General features: G+C 49.5%; 1 protein-coding gene across 10 annotated transcripts in view; it reads right to left on the reverse strand.

Annotated features, from left to right (window-relative positions):
- Positions 1-19,416, reverse strand: part of HIPK2 (homeodomain interacting protein kinase 2) — a 182,468-nt gene that overhangs the window by 40,000 nt on the left and 123,052 nt on the right. For all 10 annotated transcript variants that reach the window (XR_009454725.1, XM_059711953.1, XM_059711954.1 and 7 more), the window contains exons 3-7: positions 10,187-10,310; positions 9,816-9,935; positions 7,395-7,481; positions 5,445-5,629; positions 476-638 (exon numbers count right to left, since the gene is read on the reverse strand). Coding sequence is in view for 9 of the 10 variants with exons in the window: in XM_059711953.1 (XP_059567936.1) it covers positions 476-638; positions 5,445-5,629; positions 7,395-7,481; positions 9,816-9,935; positions 10,187-10,310 (679 nt within the window). In the remaining variant the exon portion in view is untranslated. The remainder of the gene's footprint in view (positions 1-475; positions 639-5,444; positions 5,630-7,394; positions 7,482-9,815; positions 9,936-10,186; positions 10,311-19,416) is intronic.

Raw genomic sequence — 19,416 nt, forward strand, 5'->3', positions numbered from 1 at the left:
CTTTCAGTTCCAGGTGCTGGAATTCTGATGACAGACTGACTTGATTTTCCCCATGACTTGGAGAAAGGACAGGTTTCATCTGTCCTGGAAGGAGATCATGTGGACACAGCTGTCTGAGGACAAGGAGGAGGGGCCCGAACTGGATGATCGTCAGTGTCCCAGTTCAGAATTCTTTACCAGAAGCCGGACAAAGATCATAGCATCTCCTTTACCTTATTCCTACATCAGGACAGAGAGAAGTGGTAAGAGGTACCATCTCAGAAACAACTTCCTTAGTGAGTTGCATACAATTTGTTCAATGGGCCCCCCAGTAGACAGAAAGAGCGCCGGGAATCAAAGGAAATAACCTGACGCAAACACCTTCTTACAGGGTTGAATGTGACAGTAGAGGAATTCTGTCTTCTGACTGGGTTGGCTGGGGAAATACAGTTCCTGCTGCTGTCCGCCCCGCCGGCCTTCTCTGCTCCCCACTTACCTGGTTGTGGACAGTGTTCAGCTGGTTGTTGAAGGTCATGGTCAGGTTGGTGGATGTGCTGGGGGCCACGTGAGTGATGAAAGGGGTTTTGCTCTGGTTCACGGTGTCATACATATTCACCCGACGCTTGCAAATCTCCATGTTCTGGAAACATGATTTGACGCTGTTCATGAGAAAGGCAGAGGCAGAGGTATAAGGGAAAGAGAAGAGGGTAGGATGGGATAAAAGGGAGAAAATGGCGAGAGAAAAGGAGAGAACAGTTAATCTAGTAAACAAGACAAGTGGGGAAACTTTAGGCCTAAATTTCCTGGATTTCTCACGTAAAGTCTGCGTTTGTACAGTTAATGTTATTTAGGTAAGTTTTACCCTGTCTTACTGCCTGTTCTCCCCAGCCTGCACAGGTAACAGTTCTCCACAGCACAACAGACCTGATGGCTCTCACTGCATTTTCCTCATATCGCTGATCTGTTTCCACCTTCCCTGCTCATTCTCAGCTTCCAGTATGCTTTCTGGCCCATAAACAAACGCTTAAGTTCTCACCCATGACCTGCTGCCACCTTCCACAAACACAACCCCTTGCGCTAATCCTTCCCAGCGAGTCTGGGGCACCAGCGCCATCTAGGGGACAGCCAAGAAACTGGCCAACCCAGTATCATGACCCTGTTACCCACTTTCTCCGCACCGGAATTGGGCATGTAATGAGAACTGTAATGATATTAATAATTAGTAATAGTGGCTGACAGTGACGGAGAGCTGTGGTAGTTGTGTGCAACATTCTTGCATTCAGTCCTACAACAACCACGAGAAGGAGAGATGAGCGATGCCCTTATTTTAGGAGTAAAGATGAGGTTTAGAGAGGACAGGTAATCTGCCAAGGTCAAGAGCTAATTACTGGCAATCTTTACATATACATATACATGTACATATACATATACATATGCATATGCATATACATATACATCCTCTTGAAATATAAGTGCAACCAAGTTCGTGAAAGTCCACCATAAAGTGTTCTTCAGAACTTATACCTTGTTTCTCAGTTTGTGTCTTCTTCTAATTAAACTTACTTTTCCTCAAATGCTAATATTCAAAATAAAACAGCATTTAAAGTTCAGTTTTAAATACTTATTTAATTATAATGTAATAACTGAATATAAATATGATAATCTTGTACTATTTTAAGATTACAAAGGTAATACTATTTCTGCATTCTATAGGTAAGCTATGTTTTGGGCCAAGCAGGTGCTTGTGGGCCACCCCAAAGCATCCTTCCCATAAAAGATGCTCCAGCTGTCTTAGACATACCAGAGACTCCTCTTTCTTTCGGAGTTAAGAATTACATTGGCCACACAATGCACACAAAATCATTTACTGACTGCAGACCCTGGAGAGAAAGGAAAACGCGTCCTACAGTAACCAATAGCTAAAAAAACTAATAATGTTGGTAAGGCCAGCATGTTCTGAGCATCTGCTAAGTACCAAACACACTGCTAAGTGCTTTCCTATAGAGGCTGAAGGAATAAAAATATAGGTTTTATATTCCCTTTGGAACGTATGGAAAGCACTCAATAATTTTGTGACAATTCAACCAAAAGCTTTTAGACTCAGAATTTTCTAACTGAAATGGCCTGGCAGTTGCACTTTGGGTTACTTCTATGAGACTCGTTTTTAAGGAACTTGTGCAGTAGAATCCTGGTATGGAGAAATAGGTGGGTCTCTTTCACTTCTCAGTCTAGATGTTGGGGCAGCTCTGGCCCAGTCCCCAAGGTGGGGTCTACAGCAGGGCGGGCCTGGAGGGTTCGTCTCGCCCTGGAGTTCTCCTGGTCTTCCCAGCAGTTCTAGGGGCCCTTAGGGATTAGGCCTACTCGCAGGGAGCCTCGGTGTGCTCAGAGACCTGCTTTTCCTCCTGAGGCCCATTTTCTGAGTTATAAATTGTCAGTGGTCCTCTTGGGACCCACACCAAGTTCTGAATTTGAAGCTGATGCTCCTGGTCTCCCCGCTCTGTCTTCACCAAGAACAGTGAAGCACCAGTGCTGCCTCCTCACGGAACCCAGAGATGGACAGGACCCTGCGGCCATGCAGCCGTGACTCTGACTTTATGTGGGTGATTGTCCCACTGACAGATGGCTAATGCGAACCCTCTGGAGAGCACCCCTCCGTCTCCTATCCATAGCTCTTTCTCAGTGATCTTTTGGGGGCCTCTTCAGTAAATCACCAAGTCTGGCTTCCCTCTGTGGGACCGAATGACACCTCCCCGAATGACTCCTACCACACCCAGAGACAGGACAAGTACCATAACAAGAGTTTGCAAGGGATGGGTCCAGGTTCTTTCTTTCTATTGGAGTTCGGTTGTTTCAAACATGGTTCTAAATTAAAGACTCACTGTTTGTTGTAATGAGATTTGACTTGCTTAACATCAACTGATAAAGAACAGAATTGAAATTAGAGGATGTGCCATCTGTGGCGGGCGCCACCAGTCACTTCTTGTAGGCTGGCTAAGGTCAAGTCCAGCCTGAGATTCAGCCCAATATGAGTCTTGTCATGGCAGGTCAACCATGATCTGCGAATGTCTCTCTTCCCCAGCCTCTTCTCACACATTTCCCCTTTCCCCCGAGCCTCTCTAATCCGGTGCTGTGAGCACACTGCTTCTCCCTGCAGACGTCCAGGGATGTGACGTTCATCCCACATACCGCTGGGTTGAGTGGCTGAAGTGATATCCCTGGTTACCCTGTGTTATGAATTGAACTGTGCCCTTCCCCCCAAATTCATACGTTAAAGTTCTAACCCCTGCACTTGAGAATGTGACTGAATTTGGAGATGGGATGTTTAAAGAGGTAAAATGGGGTCAGTAGGCTGGGCCCTGGTCCAGTTCATACTGAGGAGGAAGGAAGACCACGTGAGAACACAGGGAGGAGACGGCCGTCTACAAGCCTAGGAGAGAGGCCTTAGAAGAAACCAGCTCTGCCACACCCCTCGAGCCTGGACTTCTAGAATTGTCAGAAAACAATTTCTGCTTTTTAAGCCCCTCGGCTCCTCAGTGGTATTTGCTATCGCAGACTCTGAAAACGAGTGCTGTCTCCCACTCTCTTGCCACGGCCTTTTCTCTCACCCTCACTCACCGGGCCTGTGCCTCCGACCCAGTCTTCCACTTAACACGTGCCCTGCCACCGAGGGGCTCTTCAAGGGACACACGGATTACCTGCCGGACACCCTGGCTTCTCAGTTACGTCTCACCCGGGGCTCAGTGCCGGCTGTGGGTTCTTTGGACTATCAAACCTGATACTGCTCCACTCCCCCAGGCCACACATTCAAGTGCCCCGTCCCCCAGCCACATTGTCACCCATCTGGTTCATCTGACAATAACTAAAATAGCCAGTCTGAGTTGATTAGACTGTTCAGTGTCTCTGGACCTTCTCATCTTCCTTTCCTTTCCTTTTCAGCTAAGGTCCCGTAGCCATCCATTGAGATTACAATGCTCTATTCCAACATCATGAGTCTGTCAATCTCTCTTTCTCTTAGTAGCCTGACAAAACTCCAACCTGGATGAACCCAACCTTCTCTTTTCTCCATGCCTTCACCTGGGGAGTTCAGTTACATCCTACTCTTCATGTCCAACCTCCATGCTCAACAATTCCACTGTATTTCTCTGTTCCATTTTCTCTGCCGCCTTCTGCTCCAACTACCTAAACTCTCCTACCTAAACACCTTGTTCTCAACAAGACAACTGTCTGAAGAGCTCCCTCAACTTTCCTCTGCTAACCCAGCACTCCAGCCAACATCTGCACCCTCCTTCATCCACGGTGACACTGGCCTAGTCCTCCACCTGTGCTCTGAGTCCCAGCCCCTTCCACCGTCTCAGGAAACTTCTCTTCTGAGCATCTTTTATCTTTAGTTTCTCACTTAGTACCAGACACTTCCAATCAGCATTTTCAATTGCTCAAGTCTCTTCCTAAAGTCCCCTTGGGCCCTCCCCAGGCACCCCTCCATTTCTTCCCACCCCTTTCACAGTCTCCCTTCTTGAAAGGATCCTGTCTATTTCTTCACCTCCCACTCAGGCTTTCAACTGGCTAAGCTGGGTTCTGCTTCTATCATCCACTGAAACAGCTCTAAGTCACCAACAGCTTCCAAGCTGCCAATGTGATGGCCATGTCTTCCGGGCTCATGGACTTGACACTCTAATCAGCCCGTTCCTTCTACAGGTCCTTCGATGACTCCCCATCGCTCTTAGGATCAAGACCAAAATCCTGTACAAGGAAGGCTCGTCCCGTCTGGTCCTGGGGCCTCAGCTCTCCCACTGTCCCCCAGCTCTTGGGCTTGGTCCTGTCCATGGCGAGTGTCCCCACAAGCAATACCCTTTCCGCCCTCGCCAGCCTTCCCATCAGTTCCCTCTCGCTCGTCCTTCTGCACTCACTTCCTGCCCTGTCCCAAGTGAGGCTCCCTTGTCACTTGGTCCCATCACACCTTATATTTGCCCTGATATCAGCCTGGGCATCACTAGTTTCGTACCTTTCTCTCCCCTAGACTGGGAAGGGGACCCCTCTGCCTTGCCCCCCACTGTACCCCAGCAGCTGGCACAGCACACAGCACGCTGAATGAATGAATGAATGAACCCAAATCCAAACTAGACAGAGTCCTTTCCGGAAGGGTCTGGGAGTGACCTCTGGCACTGAGAGTGGCTTTGCTTTGTGGACCCTGCCATTTTGAGCATTTCCCTCCATGCACAGACACCCAGAGTCCGGCCCACCCAGCCCTGGACTTGCCGAGGCTCCGCCACCTGTTTTTATAATAATGTTTTACTGGGACGCAGCCTCACTCATTTTTTTATGTCTTGTCTGCATCTGCTTTCAGCTACAATGGCAGAGCTGATTGCAACAGAGACCACTTGGCTGCAAAGCCTAAAACATTCACTCTGGGGCTTTAAAGAAAAAGTTGCTGAGCCCTTGTATAGAGCACGGAGCAGGACACCTACTGTGTGCTATGGGGAAAGTCGAGTAAGTGTGTCATGGTGACAAAGGGGTGGTTCAGGGTTTCAATCGGAGTGATTCTCTTATCAGCATCGATGGTCAGCATCTTCTTTAACAGGTCGATGAACTCCCGCCGGTCTGCCTTTTCCACCAGCATGTCACTCCCTTCCAAGTCTGTGGTCATGTTCACCTGGAAGCAAGGAGGACAGGTTACCAAGACCCCGCTGTGCCTCCTCGACTCCTTTCTGCTCTGCAACTCCATCCGATCTCTCAATTCCTACAGGGCGGTGTCTGCCCTTTGAAGGCACCGCCACATGTCACTGCCGCCCACAGGATGTAGCAGGGCTCTCTGCAGGAAAGGCAGAGGGAGGCCACGCATGGGGAAGGGGCGGTCGCTGCCGGTACCTGCGACATACAGAAGTGACAGGATGTGCACCCTCTTGCTATAATCAGTTAAATCAAAATGTGCCTCACATCACACCTCATGGAAAAGAACCACAAGATGAAAAGGACTCTGAAGATTGGTTGTAGGACAGTGGAAATGAACTTAATACTACTGAACTGTACAGTTGAAAATGCTGAAATGGTAAATTTTGTGCTATGTTGTTTTTACCACAATTAAAAACAACCAAGCAATACAAAATAAGATGCAAAAGGTTTACGTATTTAACCTTCAGAGGGAAATGCTGGGGCCTAAGTGCCCTGCCCCTACATCTACAGTGTGTTGTCCTCTGTAGCTCCCTGAGTTCGGGCCAGATCATTTCAGTCCCTGTGTTCACTGGGTCACTTCTGCCAGACAAGCAGGGTGTTTGAACAGGATTTTTCCTCCCAGATCAAGTCTCTACCAGCATAGCCTTTAAGAGACTTGTTTTGTGGTGCTTTCTATGTTTTCCAAGACATGTTCTGGAAAGCAATTTCTGTTTTCTAAGACAATCTAAGCTTCTAATCAGCTGACAAGGATACTCTACTCGGCGTCATGATTTTGGGTTACACTTGTCTTCCGTAAGAGGGGTGCTGAATGTTTATTGATCTCTAGCTTTACTTCTCATTGCTTTTAAGAAAAATTCACTTTGGGTTGCCCTGATTTGAGACTAGTCTTTACACTAAGGATAGCTGACGTTCTAGCACTTTCTCTGGGCACAAAAGTGAGAGCCCGTGGCCCCTCCAAGTGAGCTGAGAGAGACTGAGTGTGAAGCATGGAATTGTGTCCTTGCAAAAGACATGTTTAAGCCCTAATGCCCGGCACCTGTGAATGTGACCTTATTTGGAAATAGAGTCTTTGCAGATGTGATCCAGTTAAAATGAGGCCAAACTGGAACAGGGTGGGCCTTAAGTCCAATGACTGGTGTCTTTAAAAGATAAAGAAGGGGGAGATTTAGATGCAGAGACCAGAGGAAACACAGGATGAAGCCATATGAAGAAGGAGACAGAGATTGGGGATGCGGGGACACTGGCTCCACCCAGGGGCCACCAGAAGCCAGCAGAGAGGCATGGCACAGTTTCTTCCCAGAGCCTTTCGAGGGAGCATGGCCAGTTGGTGCTTTGATTTGAAACTTCTAGCTTCTAGAGAACAAATGCCCGTTGTCTTAAGTCCCCCAGTTTGTGGTACCTTGTTACGGCAGCCCTTAGGAACTAACACTGAGTCAAGGGCATTAAGCTCAAATGTACTAATGGGCTTAAATTCTTCTCATGAAAACGTCAGTGAGATTGGCCAGGACTATTTCGCAAATGGGAACCAATAAACTGAAGCTATTTTTCAAGAGCTGGTGTAAGGCTTTAACAATGTCCCACAAACCCATTGCTAGTCTTACTCAGGCTGGCAGGTCATGAGGTCAAGGTCAACCACGGCAGTTGAGTAATGAGGATTTCCGCTCACCGCCCTCTATTGCTCTTGCAGAAGCCTGCTGTGCTTGGTTTTTAAGGGCTGACATTGCATGCTCGCCCATGGAGCTTACCTGGGCCATGTCATCTAAACAGTTGAAAATGTACTTTCTTGCTTCTTTTGACTTAATCCCCGTCTCTGCTTCATGGTCATCTGGTGTCTGGTCAAGAGAGGCAAAAGCCGATTGGTAACGTGAATTACTTCCTGGTCGCTGTGACTTAAAACCTCTACCCTCTGTTTCTCACGGAGGGTCTTTTCCCACCTTTTAGAGAAGGAGACTTTGATTCCTCTTAAAGTGACCTGCACATTAATTACTCTCCCTCTTCATCCTCCACACTCACCCAACTCTCTTCCTTCCTTCCCACCAACACCTGTTAGGGGGCCTGCTCTGAGTCAGGTCTGGAGGATTCCAAGATGAACAAGGAATGCAGTATCCATGAAAACCCTACATTTCCCCCTACTTTAAGGGATACGGTAAGATTCCATATGTGGAAAAGCAGAGGGCCCTTCCACACATTTTTAAAATTTAATTTAATTTTTTATCAAATGTTTATGCATATAGCTCTCCCTACGTGTCAGGCACTATTACAAAGCACATGAACTCATTTAAAACACTTTACAACCATCTTAGGCAGGATGATTACCGACCCATTTCCAGAGGGAGACACAGGAATAGAAAGCGTAAGGAGCTTGCCAAGGTCACATGGCCAGGAGGCAGCAGCAGGCTCTGGGCTGTTCTCTGACGCCCCTCCGTCTGGGGCCGGGCACACTCGGCCAGGTCCCCATTGGCCTTGGTCTAGGCAGCCGCTGTTTCCAATGACTATGTGTTACTGTTTTTTTGTTCGTTTGTTTTTTTTGTGTGTGTGTGTTTTTTTGCTCATCCATGGATCTCAGGTAAGTAAACCTTGAAATCTCATTCTGGGACAGCACACGTGGAGCAGCTAAGATCTAGGCTTCGGCCCTGGGGACAAGTAGGACCGAGGCTCTTACCTGAGGTATGGACATGAAGCCTGCCCGTCTGGCCTCATTCTCCTCCACCAGGACTCTTTTTACTGGACTGACCTTGAGCCTCTCACCTCACAGCCACCAAATGCCAGCCCTCCCACCAACAGACCAAGAGTGCTCGCTTAGCTCCCAGATCCCTCTTCTAAATCTTTTGTGACTCTTGGCCACACATGACCTTCATTTTATTTATTTTTATTGAATTTATCAGGGTAACATTGGTTAATAAAATACAAGTTTCAAGAGTACAATTCTATAACACATCCCCTGTGTATTGTATTCTGTGCTCACCATTCAAAGCCAAGTCTATTTCCCCTCACCCTCCTTCCCCTCTGATAATCACCATACTGTTGTCTGTGTCTGTAAGTTTTCTTTTAAATATATATATATATATATATATATTTTTTATTGATTTCAGAGAGGAAGGGAGAGGGAGGGAGAGATAGAAACATTAATGATGAGAGAGAATCACTGATTGGCTGCCTCCTGCATACTCCCTACTGGGGTTCGAGCCCACAACCCCGGTATGTGCCCTTGAATGGAATTGAACCCGGGACCCTTCAGTCCGCAGGCCGACACTATCCACTGAGCCAAACCAGCCAGGGCATGTAAGTGTTTTTCTTTTTTTGCTTAATCCCTTCACTTTTTCCCCAGCTCCCAATCCCCCTCCCCTGACAGCTGCCAGTCTGTTTTCTTTATCTATGCGTCTGTTTCTGTCTTGTTTATTTTGTTCATTAGGTTCCACACATTATCTTTAAATCATATTAGAATTTGGCTGTGGTTTCTGTCAAAAACCAAACAAAATAAAAACACCCGCCCACTCTCTTGCAAAAAAGGAAGCACCTAAAATGAACATAAAACACTGAAGACTAGCATTCTTTTCTCCCTCCCAGGAAATTACGTTCATTTTTAACTACGAGGCACAGTAAAAGTGAAAGCAAAACATGTTTTTGTTGAAGCAAAACCACCCGAGTTCCTGGTGTGCAACGGTGAGTGGCAGCACCTGCCGGCTGGACCAACAGACCCTCCTTGGGGCCACGGAGGTGTGGCTGCCGGGGCTGTTTCCTGGGCGGGAAACCCTGCTCATCCTTAGGGCCCGGCTCAAAAGCTCCTCTGGGGCCCTCGCCACAGGCAGGGTTCAAGGTCCCCACTTACATGGCACGTACATGGGGGGCACGTGGTCGGTCTCCCTCTGGGCGGGGAGCTCCTTTAGGACAGGGGGTGGTGCATTCCTCTCTTTACACAAACCAGACAGGTCAACGGGGTTCACCTCATTAAATCCTGGGAGCTGAGCAGTCGGAGCTGGGACTTGAGCTTTGCAGGTGGCAGCAGCCAAGCAAAGTGGTGCTTTTGAACATTGAAACTCATCCACACCACATATCACAACAGCCCTCCCCCATGGGGGCTGCTGTCAAAAGCTCCCCATGAACCGCCCCACCCTTTCCCCTGAATGCTGGGCCTTGGTGAGGGATGGAGGGGACGCTCTTCCTACCTTCAGCCTCCACAAAGGATACGGCGAGTCCGTGTCACGGTTGAAAAACCTAGTTGTCTTTGTCCCTGCGCTTAATAAATATTCAGCTGGCAAACCCTGTGTTTGTGAAATATACCGAATCTGCAAGAAAAGAGGAGAATGAGGTCAGAGCGTTTCCTGTCACCTTGCATGTGGTATATGAATGGCTTTAGTGCCTTTGAGAAAAAGACAATGTTATAGGGAAAGAAAGAAGTGAAAAATGAAAAAGGGGAAAGAAAGAAGAACATAGAGAGAAAAGCAAGGTTGAGGGAAGCAGGGCTTGGGAGACGACATAAACCCCATAATCTCGCCCGAGTGTCCTGCCCTAAATGAAATGTGCGGCCTGGACCCACCTGGTCGTACTCTGAGGCGCCTGGGTAGAGCGGCCAGCCCAGGAACAGCTCCGCGATGACGCAGCCCAGGGACCACATGTCAATCGCTTCACAGAATGGTAAACCAAGGATGATCTCAGGGGCCCTAAGAAAGCAGAGAGGAAGAAAGCATTAGCAGTTTAGAAATGCAGGAGCTACTTCGACATGAACTCTACATAAAACCCTATCCGTGAGCCCCCAGGGCCTCTGGTTCCCACACTGTGTGGCAGTGACGCCTCCCATCTCGGCTCGGTCCTCCCGTGAGCAGGGGGCCCGGCCCTGGCTGCTCTGTGGCTCCAGAAGAGACCCAGAGGGAACCAAACTGCTGACTCCATCACCATCCCACTCCCACCAGAGGAGCTAAGAGCCACTTCAGAGACACGCAGGAGCCTTCCTTTGTAAGAAAACTCGGGCAACCCATGTTTTACAAAGGAATTCTGAAATACAGGCATTCTATTTTCAATAATATATCATACAAAACAAGAGGCCACCCCAGAATAATGGGGTAAACTATAATATCCGTCCATGCCAACAATCCCTTTCTTAGGAGTTTGTATCCCACTTTGCCTAGGAAGTACTGTTTTTTTCATTAGCTTCTAAAAAGTTCACCGTCCCTGGCTGGGTAGCTCAGTCGGTTAGAGCGTTGTCCTGATACAACAAGCTTGCAGGTTGGATCCCGGGTCAGGGCACATATGAAGATTAACCAATGGATGCATCAATAAGTGGGATAACAAATGGATGATTCTCTCTTTCTCTCTCAAATCAACAAATAAAAGTTTTTTAAAAGTTCTCTAATATCACAATTACAGAGCCATGCTCATGGATACACAGTCTGATGTCAGTCAGAAGTCCACTCTCACCCGCTGCTGTGAGGTGCGGGCTGAGCTTCTGGAGAACACCGGAGCTCAGAGAACATCTCACACAGTCAGTCACCAGAAGCAGAGAGCACAATGCATCTTCTTTTCTAAGAATCTGCCATAAGTAGGTAGGGGTTCATTTTGGAGAAAACCAAGTTCAAAGCATGAGATACGAACGCAGCTTGTGTTTGTTTCTAAGATGTGGCTCAAGGCACTCCGCTGTTCATGACCCACATTAGCCCAACTTCTGTTTCCTCCAGAAATGTCCACCTAATGAAGTGATGAAGAAAGTGCTGCTCTCCTACCCTTCCAGCAGCGGGAGTGGGCGAGGGAGCTGGGAGGAAAGGCGTGATCAAGACCACCCCCACTTGCCTTGCCATTGGGAGCTGATTTTCCCCACGCACAGCACCCTCCCACCTTGCTCCTCTACATTTGCTCTCATTGCTCATCTTTTTCATCCAGATAACAGTACTGAACAACCCAAACCAAAACTAAAGCATCTTATTACAAAGTCTTGATTGTTCACACGTAAAAAGGAGTTTGTGTGCTGGGCGCTGGTAGAGAGCCACAGCCTCGTCTGGGCTGCAAGACGTGTTTTGCTCACAATGCAAGGCTGGTCTTCCCAGGAGGTAGTTACTGTGGAGGCAGGTGAGCTGCCTCGGGACTACTTCATGGTCCTGTCCTGTCCCTGTCCCCTCACTCCCGGGCATCTTCTGCCAGCACCTGGCCCCTCTCTAGTCCTGGTCTCCTGCAGTCCTGGTGGTGACCATTTGTGTGACCATGGCAGGCCGCTCCTGTCCTCTGGCACTGATGCCCGGGGGTGTCTGTGATGGTTTTAGGTCACTGCTGGTCTGTCCTGTGTCACGGGGCCTTCGATCCCACATCGGCCTCGGTCACTGTGTCCAGTGTGCCCCCACACACCAGGGCTTCCGAGCCACCTGACCATTGCGTGCAATTGATGGGATTACTGCAGGCTGCCTCTAGCCATGCAATCTCTTAGAGATGGTTTAAAAACCCGCATCCCTTAGAAAAGAAGCAGTCTCTGAAAAGAACATTAGAGAGAAGACGACACGTTTGATGAGCGGTGTCTGCCTCGCTGTGGTAGAGTCAGGTGTGCCTGCCTGCTCCTCTCGCACGCAGGCTCAGGCGCCTTCCTGGGAGAAGAGTCCTGGTGTGGAGCCCTCCTCTGCAGGCTGCTGACTCCAGAGCACGCATTTCTGCACCTGCCCCCTATTCCTGTCACCTGTGCCTTTGCCCTCGGTGGCCAGACACTCCCGTCTCCTGCTGGGTCTGAAGAACAGGCTGGTCTGGTTTCATGGGGCATCTCTGGACGTGACCATGGGGCTGCTCTTCCTAGGAGGTTCATCAACTGTTCTCATGGGCCTAAGCAACCCGTTTCCCAGTTTCTGTGCCCTGAGGATGTGCCAGGCAGAACCTAACAGATGAGCCTGTCTTGCAAAGGGCACCTCATAGATGTTCTCTGGCGAGAACAGCAGACAAGGATTTTGTCAGCTGACGTTCCACGAACAGCGCCTGTGGAAATCACTGTTAGTCCTTTTTCCATTAGAAAATGAAAGAACAGCCGTTTGTGGTGCCAGGCTGTGTACAGGATATTTTTCTTGCCATGACCATAATGAATGAGTGTCAGGCTAGACGGTTGGGAGACGAGAGAAATAGAGGGCACAGTCCTGCCCCTGAGGGGCCTCAATGCTGGGAGGCAACGTGAGAACACACGTGATAACGAAAACCGAATACAAAAGACACACAATGTAAACACACAACACGAAGCTAGAGCGAATTCAAGCACATAAACGTGCTCTAGCATCTCCCTTTAAAAAAAAAAAAAAGCACAAACACAAGAACAAAACACACCAAAAACAAAACAAAGCCTTCCTTAATCCCTTCTTCTCCTGGCAGCTGCTGCCCTATTTCTCTGTTCTCCTTCCAAAGCCAAATCTCTAAGAGTGATCTGCCTTTTCCATGGCTTTGCCTCCCACCGTCTTCTCACCTCCTCCAGTTGGGCTCCCGCCCTCTGCTCCACTCCGGTGCTGCGCTGGCCAAGATCAGCAGTGACCACGCTGTCACTTCCATTGGTCAACTTCTCAGCCCTGTGACCAAGAGCTGAATTTCTTTCACAGAGTCCACCATACCCTCCCATACCCATCCTGCCTCTCGGTGGGTGGCTTGTCCATATTCTTTGCTGACTTGTCCTCTATCTGACTGCTACAAGATGGCAAAGTCCGAGGACCCCTTCTATTCTCTTTTCATCCTTGCTCCAGAGATTGTCATAGGATAAATTGTGTGTCTCCCAAAAGACGTGTTGAAATCCCTTAGAACAGTGGTTTTCAACCTTCCTAATGCTGCGACCCTTTAATACAGTTCCTCATGTTGTGGTGACCCCCAACCATAAAATTATTTTCGTTGCTACTTCATAACTTGAATTTTGCTACTGTTATGAATTGTAATGTAAATATCTGATACGCAGGATGTATTTTCATTGTTACAAAGTGAACATAATTAAAGCATAGTGATTAATCACAAAAACAATATGTAATTATATATGTGTTTTTCGATTGTCTTAGGTGACCCCTGTGAAAGGGTCGTTCGACCCCCAAAGGGGTCGCGACCCACAGGTTGAGAACCGCTGCCTTAGAACATGACCTTATTTGGGAATGGGGTTACTGAACATGTAATTAGTAAGAGGATGTCATACTGGAGTAGGCTGGGCCCCTAGTCCAATATAACTGGTGTCCTCATAAGAAGCAGGAAATCTGGGCATAGGCGCAGAGGGAAGACAGCCATGGGAGGGCGGACGCAGGGACAGGAATCATGCTGTCACAAGTCAAGGGATATCTGGAGCCACCAGAGCTGGAAAAGGCAAGGAAGGGTCCTCCCCTACAGGCCCCAGAGGGGAGATGTCCCAGCCACCACCTTGATTTTGGACTTCTAGCCTCTAGAAAATAACTATCTGTTGCCCCAAGTCATGCATTTTGTGGAACAATTTCCATGGCCCTAGGAAACAGGTATAGTAATCGTACCCACACCCACAGGTTTAAATTCCATTTGTGTGTGTGTATGTGTGTGGTTTTTTTTAATATTTAAAAATATATTTTCATTGATTTCAGAGAGGAAGGAAGAGGGAGAGAGGAATAGACACATCAGTGATGAGAGAGAATAATTGATCAGCTGCCTCCTGCACATCCCCAATGGGGGATGGAGCCTGCAACCCGGCCATGTGCCCTTGACCGGAACTGAACCTGGGACCCTTCAGTCTGCAGACCGATGCTCTATCCACTGAGCCAAACCAGCTAGGGCATAAATTCCATTTGTATTTCCAAAAGTCTGTATCCAACCTGAACCTTTCTCAGGTCCAGATTTATGTTCTGATGGCCTGACATCTCCACGGGAACGTCTCACAATCAGCTCAGACTTCGTGTGCTTAAGGGAGAACTCTCCCCCTGCTGCCCCTCAACATATCCCTGCCTCTGCCCTCCTGTTTCACTAAATGCAACCACCGCCCTCAGCACGCCCGCCACTCATGGGGATGGTCTCTGATTCCTCTCTCTCCCCCTCCCCCTCCCCACCCAATCCATCAGAAAGCCCAGCTCCGAAGCACATCTTGAATTGGCCCCTGGCCCCCCACCTCTGCTGCCACCGCTCTGGCCCTGGCCGCCCCGTCTCACCTGGAGCTTCCTACCTGGTGTTTCCTCCCTCCAGTCCACTCTCTACTAGCTGCCAGAGTGAACACGTCACATCTTCCTTGGCTTTGAGCCCTTCAAAGGGTCCCTACCCAGAAGGAAATCAAATCCCTCCCATGGCCCACAGGGACCTCCATGACCGGGACCCTGCCCAGCTAGCTCTCTGCTGTCATTTCGATTCGCTCTCCTCGTTCAAAGAGCTCCAGTCCAGTCTGTTTCCCTTCATTCTCTAGAATACCTAAGCCACTGCTGACCCAGAGCCTTCACGCGACGGTGCTGCTTCTGCCTCAATGCTCTCTTGCTGGCTCTCAGACGGCTGCCTCCTTCCTTCTCATCCTTCAAACCTCAGCTTGATTGTCACTGCCACAGACAGGCCTCCCTCGACACCAGTCGGTTTCCATCCACACCGCCATAAATGTCACTTCCAGCACTTTCCCAATAACCTGCTTCCCCTCTCTTTCCCCTGCTAAGTCCACGAGGGCAGCACAGTGCCTGGCATTTAGTGGCCACTCAATCAATAAGGGCTCGCCGATTGAATAAACCCTTATTAAATGTAAGAGAGTGCTAAGATAGGGTTTCAGATGGAAAGTTCCGAGGCAGCACAAACAGAGGAGAGTAGAAGGGGTGAAGGGTCATGAAGGAGTGGGAGCCTGGGCGCGAGGGGGCAAGTTCAGCCTGAGGAGGAGCGGCCTCCATGCTGGCGGGGACCCCAGGAAAGTGGACCCAGAGGCGGGCATGAGCGTGCAGGACGCTCACCTGGGCAGGGCGCCTGCAGCAGGGCGAGCGCTGAGATCAGAGCACGCCTACCTGTGGGTGGCTCCCCAAAGAATTACAGCGAAAAGCCAAAGAGAGCAGCTGGGGGGGTGGGGAGAGGGTGGGGGGTGGGACGTGGCGCCAGGATAATGGAGGGTCGGGACTGTGGGCTAAAGGTCTCCGAGAGCTAGCCCTCTGGAGCCTCTCTCTTCTTAACCCTCCACTCGGCTCCACGGCTACGAGCTTGACCGGGCCCCTTCAATCCGGCCTCTCTGGTAGCCCCTCCAGGTTTCTTGCCTTTGGTTTCAACCTTTTCCAATCTACCCTGAAACTCCCTCACCCACAAGCAGTGTCCTTTTCTCTGCACTGATCATGTTTCTGATATAGCGTGTCCCCCTCCCTCCTTTCCAACACTAACACACGCTGCTCGCGTTCTCTGTGCTGGTGCACAGGGCGATGAAGATACAACATGAATAACCAGATCAGTTCAATAAGTACTAACTGAGCACCTACTGTTCTAAATACATGTCCGCATACCTGACCCTGCGAAACCCTTTGAAGGGCAGGGTCTGGGCCTCACTAGCCTTCCATCCTTCCTTTGGCCACAGCAGGTGCTCTGTAAGTGTCTGCTCAACACCCAGGAGCCCGTAGGGAAGGAAGGCACTTCTCCATCTGGCCCCCAGCAATCCCCGGGGGACTGAAGACCATTCTGCTGTGACCTGTCAGAGGCCAGGTCCCCTGCTCTGCTGGTCCATAGGTTCTGAGCTCCCGGCGGTTCAAGGTCAAGTCCACAATCTGCCTCTTGTTCAGCGCACGTGAAGCACATGCTATTGTATGGTCGCTAAGGCGTGTTTACTCTGCAGTGACGAAGCGCCATTCTTACCAGTGGTTACTCTGAAGCCAGAATTGGTTCAAGCTCTACTCACTCACTCATATGCCACCTCCGTTTCCCAAGCATCTACTATGGCCAGGCACTGTGTTGGGTGAAGACTGAAAACCAAACCAGACCCTAAGGCGTGTCCAGGAGTTCACCATCTAGTTGGAGGCAACAGCGTGTCAACAGCGAACATACAAGATGCCAAGTGTGTGCCCAGCACATGAAGGGGGACTAACGGGGGTAGGAGAGACAAAGCAGGGAGGGCTTCCTAGGAGAAGTTCTGAGTTGAGTCTTGGGGAGCGGACATGTGGGGGTGGCCTGCAGGCACAGGGCAAGATGAGTGCATGCCTTCCCCTGCCCGCCCCCCCTCCCCCACCCAGCCACAAACACACACATATCACTGCTGACCTCCAGCGCCTAGCACAGTGCCTGGGGCAGATTCATTTTGTAGAAAAAAATGAATCTTTCTGTTTCAACCCTGAAGCTGGCCCCATCTCCTTGGCAACACTTCCTATGACAAGAGGCAGACTCCTTGGCCTTTCTGTTTCAAAGTTCCCCTGGTTTAAAAAAAAACAACCAGTCATATTCTGGTTTCTTCCATGGGGCTGTTTCTGTTCCTAGTTCGGTTCCGCAGCAGGTAGGATTGCTGGCCTGAGAAACAGCCTGCCCATTGGGCTCAGAGTCGCCCAGGTTCTGTTAATGACTCATCCTTCATTCGCCACCCCACAGACTCATCTTACAGTTTCCTCATTGCTGTTTCGGGACAGAAAAAATGCTTTAAACATGCATGAAGTATCAGACAAAAGCTGCAGCTAAGAGAGAGGGACTGACAATAAACAGTTGCCATTTCCAACACATTAATTATTGAAGCTTTGATGTTTCGCTCCACTAGCTCTCCCGATGGTGTGTGTAGCTGACAGGGCATTTCCAGATCACGTCCTGGCCATGGGATCCTGTGGGGCACTGACCCTGTGGGGCAGTGACCTCGACTTTGAGGGGAGCCCTCAAAGTTGAGTGGGAACACACGCTCAGGGGCCCCGGGTCACGGGGAGACTCCAGCGCTCTCCCCTTCCAGCTGTCCACCTGCTTCCTGATGCTGGGATGGGGATGAAATTACACAGAGCACGTAGGAAGCTCCCAGCCCAGGGCTGGGCACGGAGCAGGCTATCAACAAATATTAAATCACTTATCTACGATATCTCTAAGTCCATGTCACAATTATGTAAAGAGCATCATTAAAAAAAAAAAAATCCTCACCTGAGGATTTTTATTTATTTTCTGTTAATCCTTACTTGAGGACATTTTCCCATTGATTTTTGAGAGAGTGGGAGGGAAAGAGGGAGGGGGAGAGAGAGAGAGAAACATCGATGTGAGAGAGACACATGGATTGGTTGCCTCCTGCACGCATCCCAGCTGGGGCCAGGGATCAAACCTGCAACCCAAGTACTGGCTCTTCACCAGGAATTGAACCCAAGGCCCTTCAGTGAGAGGGCTGACAATCTAACCACTTGGCTACACTGGCCACGGCCTGAGGATTTTTCCCCCATTGATTTTTAGAGAGAGTGGAAGGGAGTGGGTGGGAAGAGCAAGAGAGAAAGAGAGAGACAGAGATTGGCTGCTTCCCGCATGCATCCCAATCAGGGCTGGGGATCACGCCTGCAACTGAGGTATGTGCCCTTGGCCAGGGTAGAACCTGTGACTCTGGTGCGCAGTCTGACGCTCTAATCACTGAGCCACACTGGCCGGGCAAGACCATCATTTTTAAAGTCCACTTTCTTCTATACATGTTGAAACATTAGGACAACTCTGTTTAAATATATTAAAGCATACACATTAAACACTTCTGTTTCAATTATTTATATAAGAAGGGATGACGATTGATAACCAACAACCAAGCACCCAGTACCTACCACCCAACTTTAGAAAGGAAGCCACCTGTCCACAGCCCCCCACGCCCTCCTGGCCCAGGCAAGCGCGGCCCTGACTCGGCACCTCCTTTCATTCTCCTGCTCCCCCAATCCCCCCCCCCCGCCTCCCCCCGCCACGTAGAAGACCAGAGTCACTGTCGCGATCACTGCACGCTGCGCTAATACTAGTAAAACGAGGGCAAGGCTCCCAGCCCCTCTCAGCGTGGGCCATCAATCCGCAACACCAATCGGAGAGCACAGGAAGGCCTGCATTTCTGGAAAAATGTTACCCAATTCCTCCGACTTTTTATTTCACCATCTATGAGATGTGATTATTAATCTTGCTTTTTTTCTTGTCTCTACAGCAGTTTATGAAGATACATTACGGTGGGTAGAATTATAAAGCGGTTTGAACTCCTCGGAAGCAAGACACTCTATTAGCCTGTGGGATTTTATAATCACCGGTATTATAAGGTGCGCTCACATTGCACTGCAGTGGGAAAGCCCGTTCTCACAAATATATGTAGATTGAAAGGAACCTCGGTATGGCTGGGGCAGAAGCAATTGAAATGTAAATTGCGTTTCAGATGGCTTGTTAAATCTTATGTTTGGTTCCGCTGGGGGAAAAAAAAATAGCAGATTTGGAAATGCTGACAGGAGCCGAGCCCCTCTTTGAGCTGGTGACCCGGAGTGAGAGGCAAGGGGTTGCGTCACAGCAACACGGGGCCTGGGAAACAGCAGAAACCTGAGGACTCGGAGGAGGCCGTTTCAGAGAAAATGGACCCAAAGCCAGAAGGATCCGGACAGAAGACAGCCTGGAGGGCACCGAGGCAGCCAATGGCGAGAGAACACACCCTGTGGCCGCCGGCAGGCTGCCAGGAAAATGGGGAGCAGCGTCCCTGGAAGGCGGATGCATACCAGGTCTGTGGACCCAGGAAGGTCCAAGTGGAGGTGTAAATATTGACTGGGGCTTGGACAATCCAAGGCCAGCCTGAGATTTGATACAAGAGATAAAAGAAATAGCTCAGTCTTTTCCTGGGGTGCCGGGTAGATGAGAAGGACAAAGGGACCCTGGGCTGGAGTTATTGGTACAGAGCGAGGTACAGAGTGAGGTTGACCT

This window comes from Myotis daubentonii, chromosome 10 (assembly GCF_963259705.1).
Source record: "Myotis daubentonii chromosome 10, mMyoDau2.1, whole genome shotgun sequence".
Lineage (NCBI taxonomy): Eukaryota > Metazoa > Chordata > Mammalia > Chiroptera > Vespertilionidae > Myotis > Myotis daubentonii.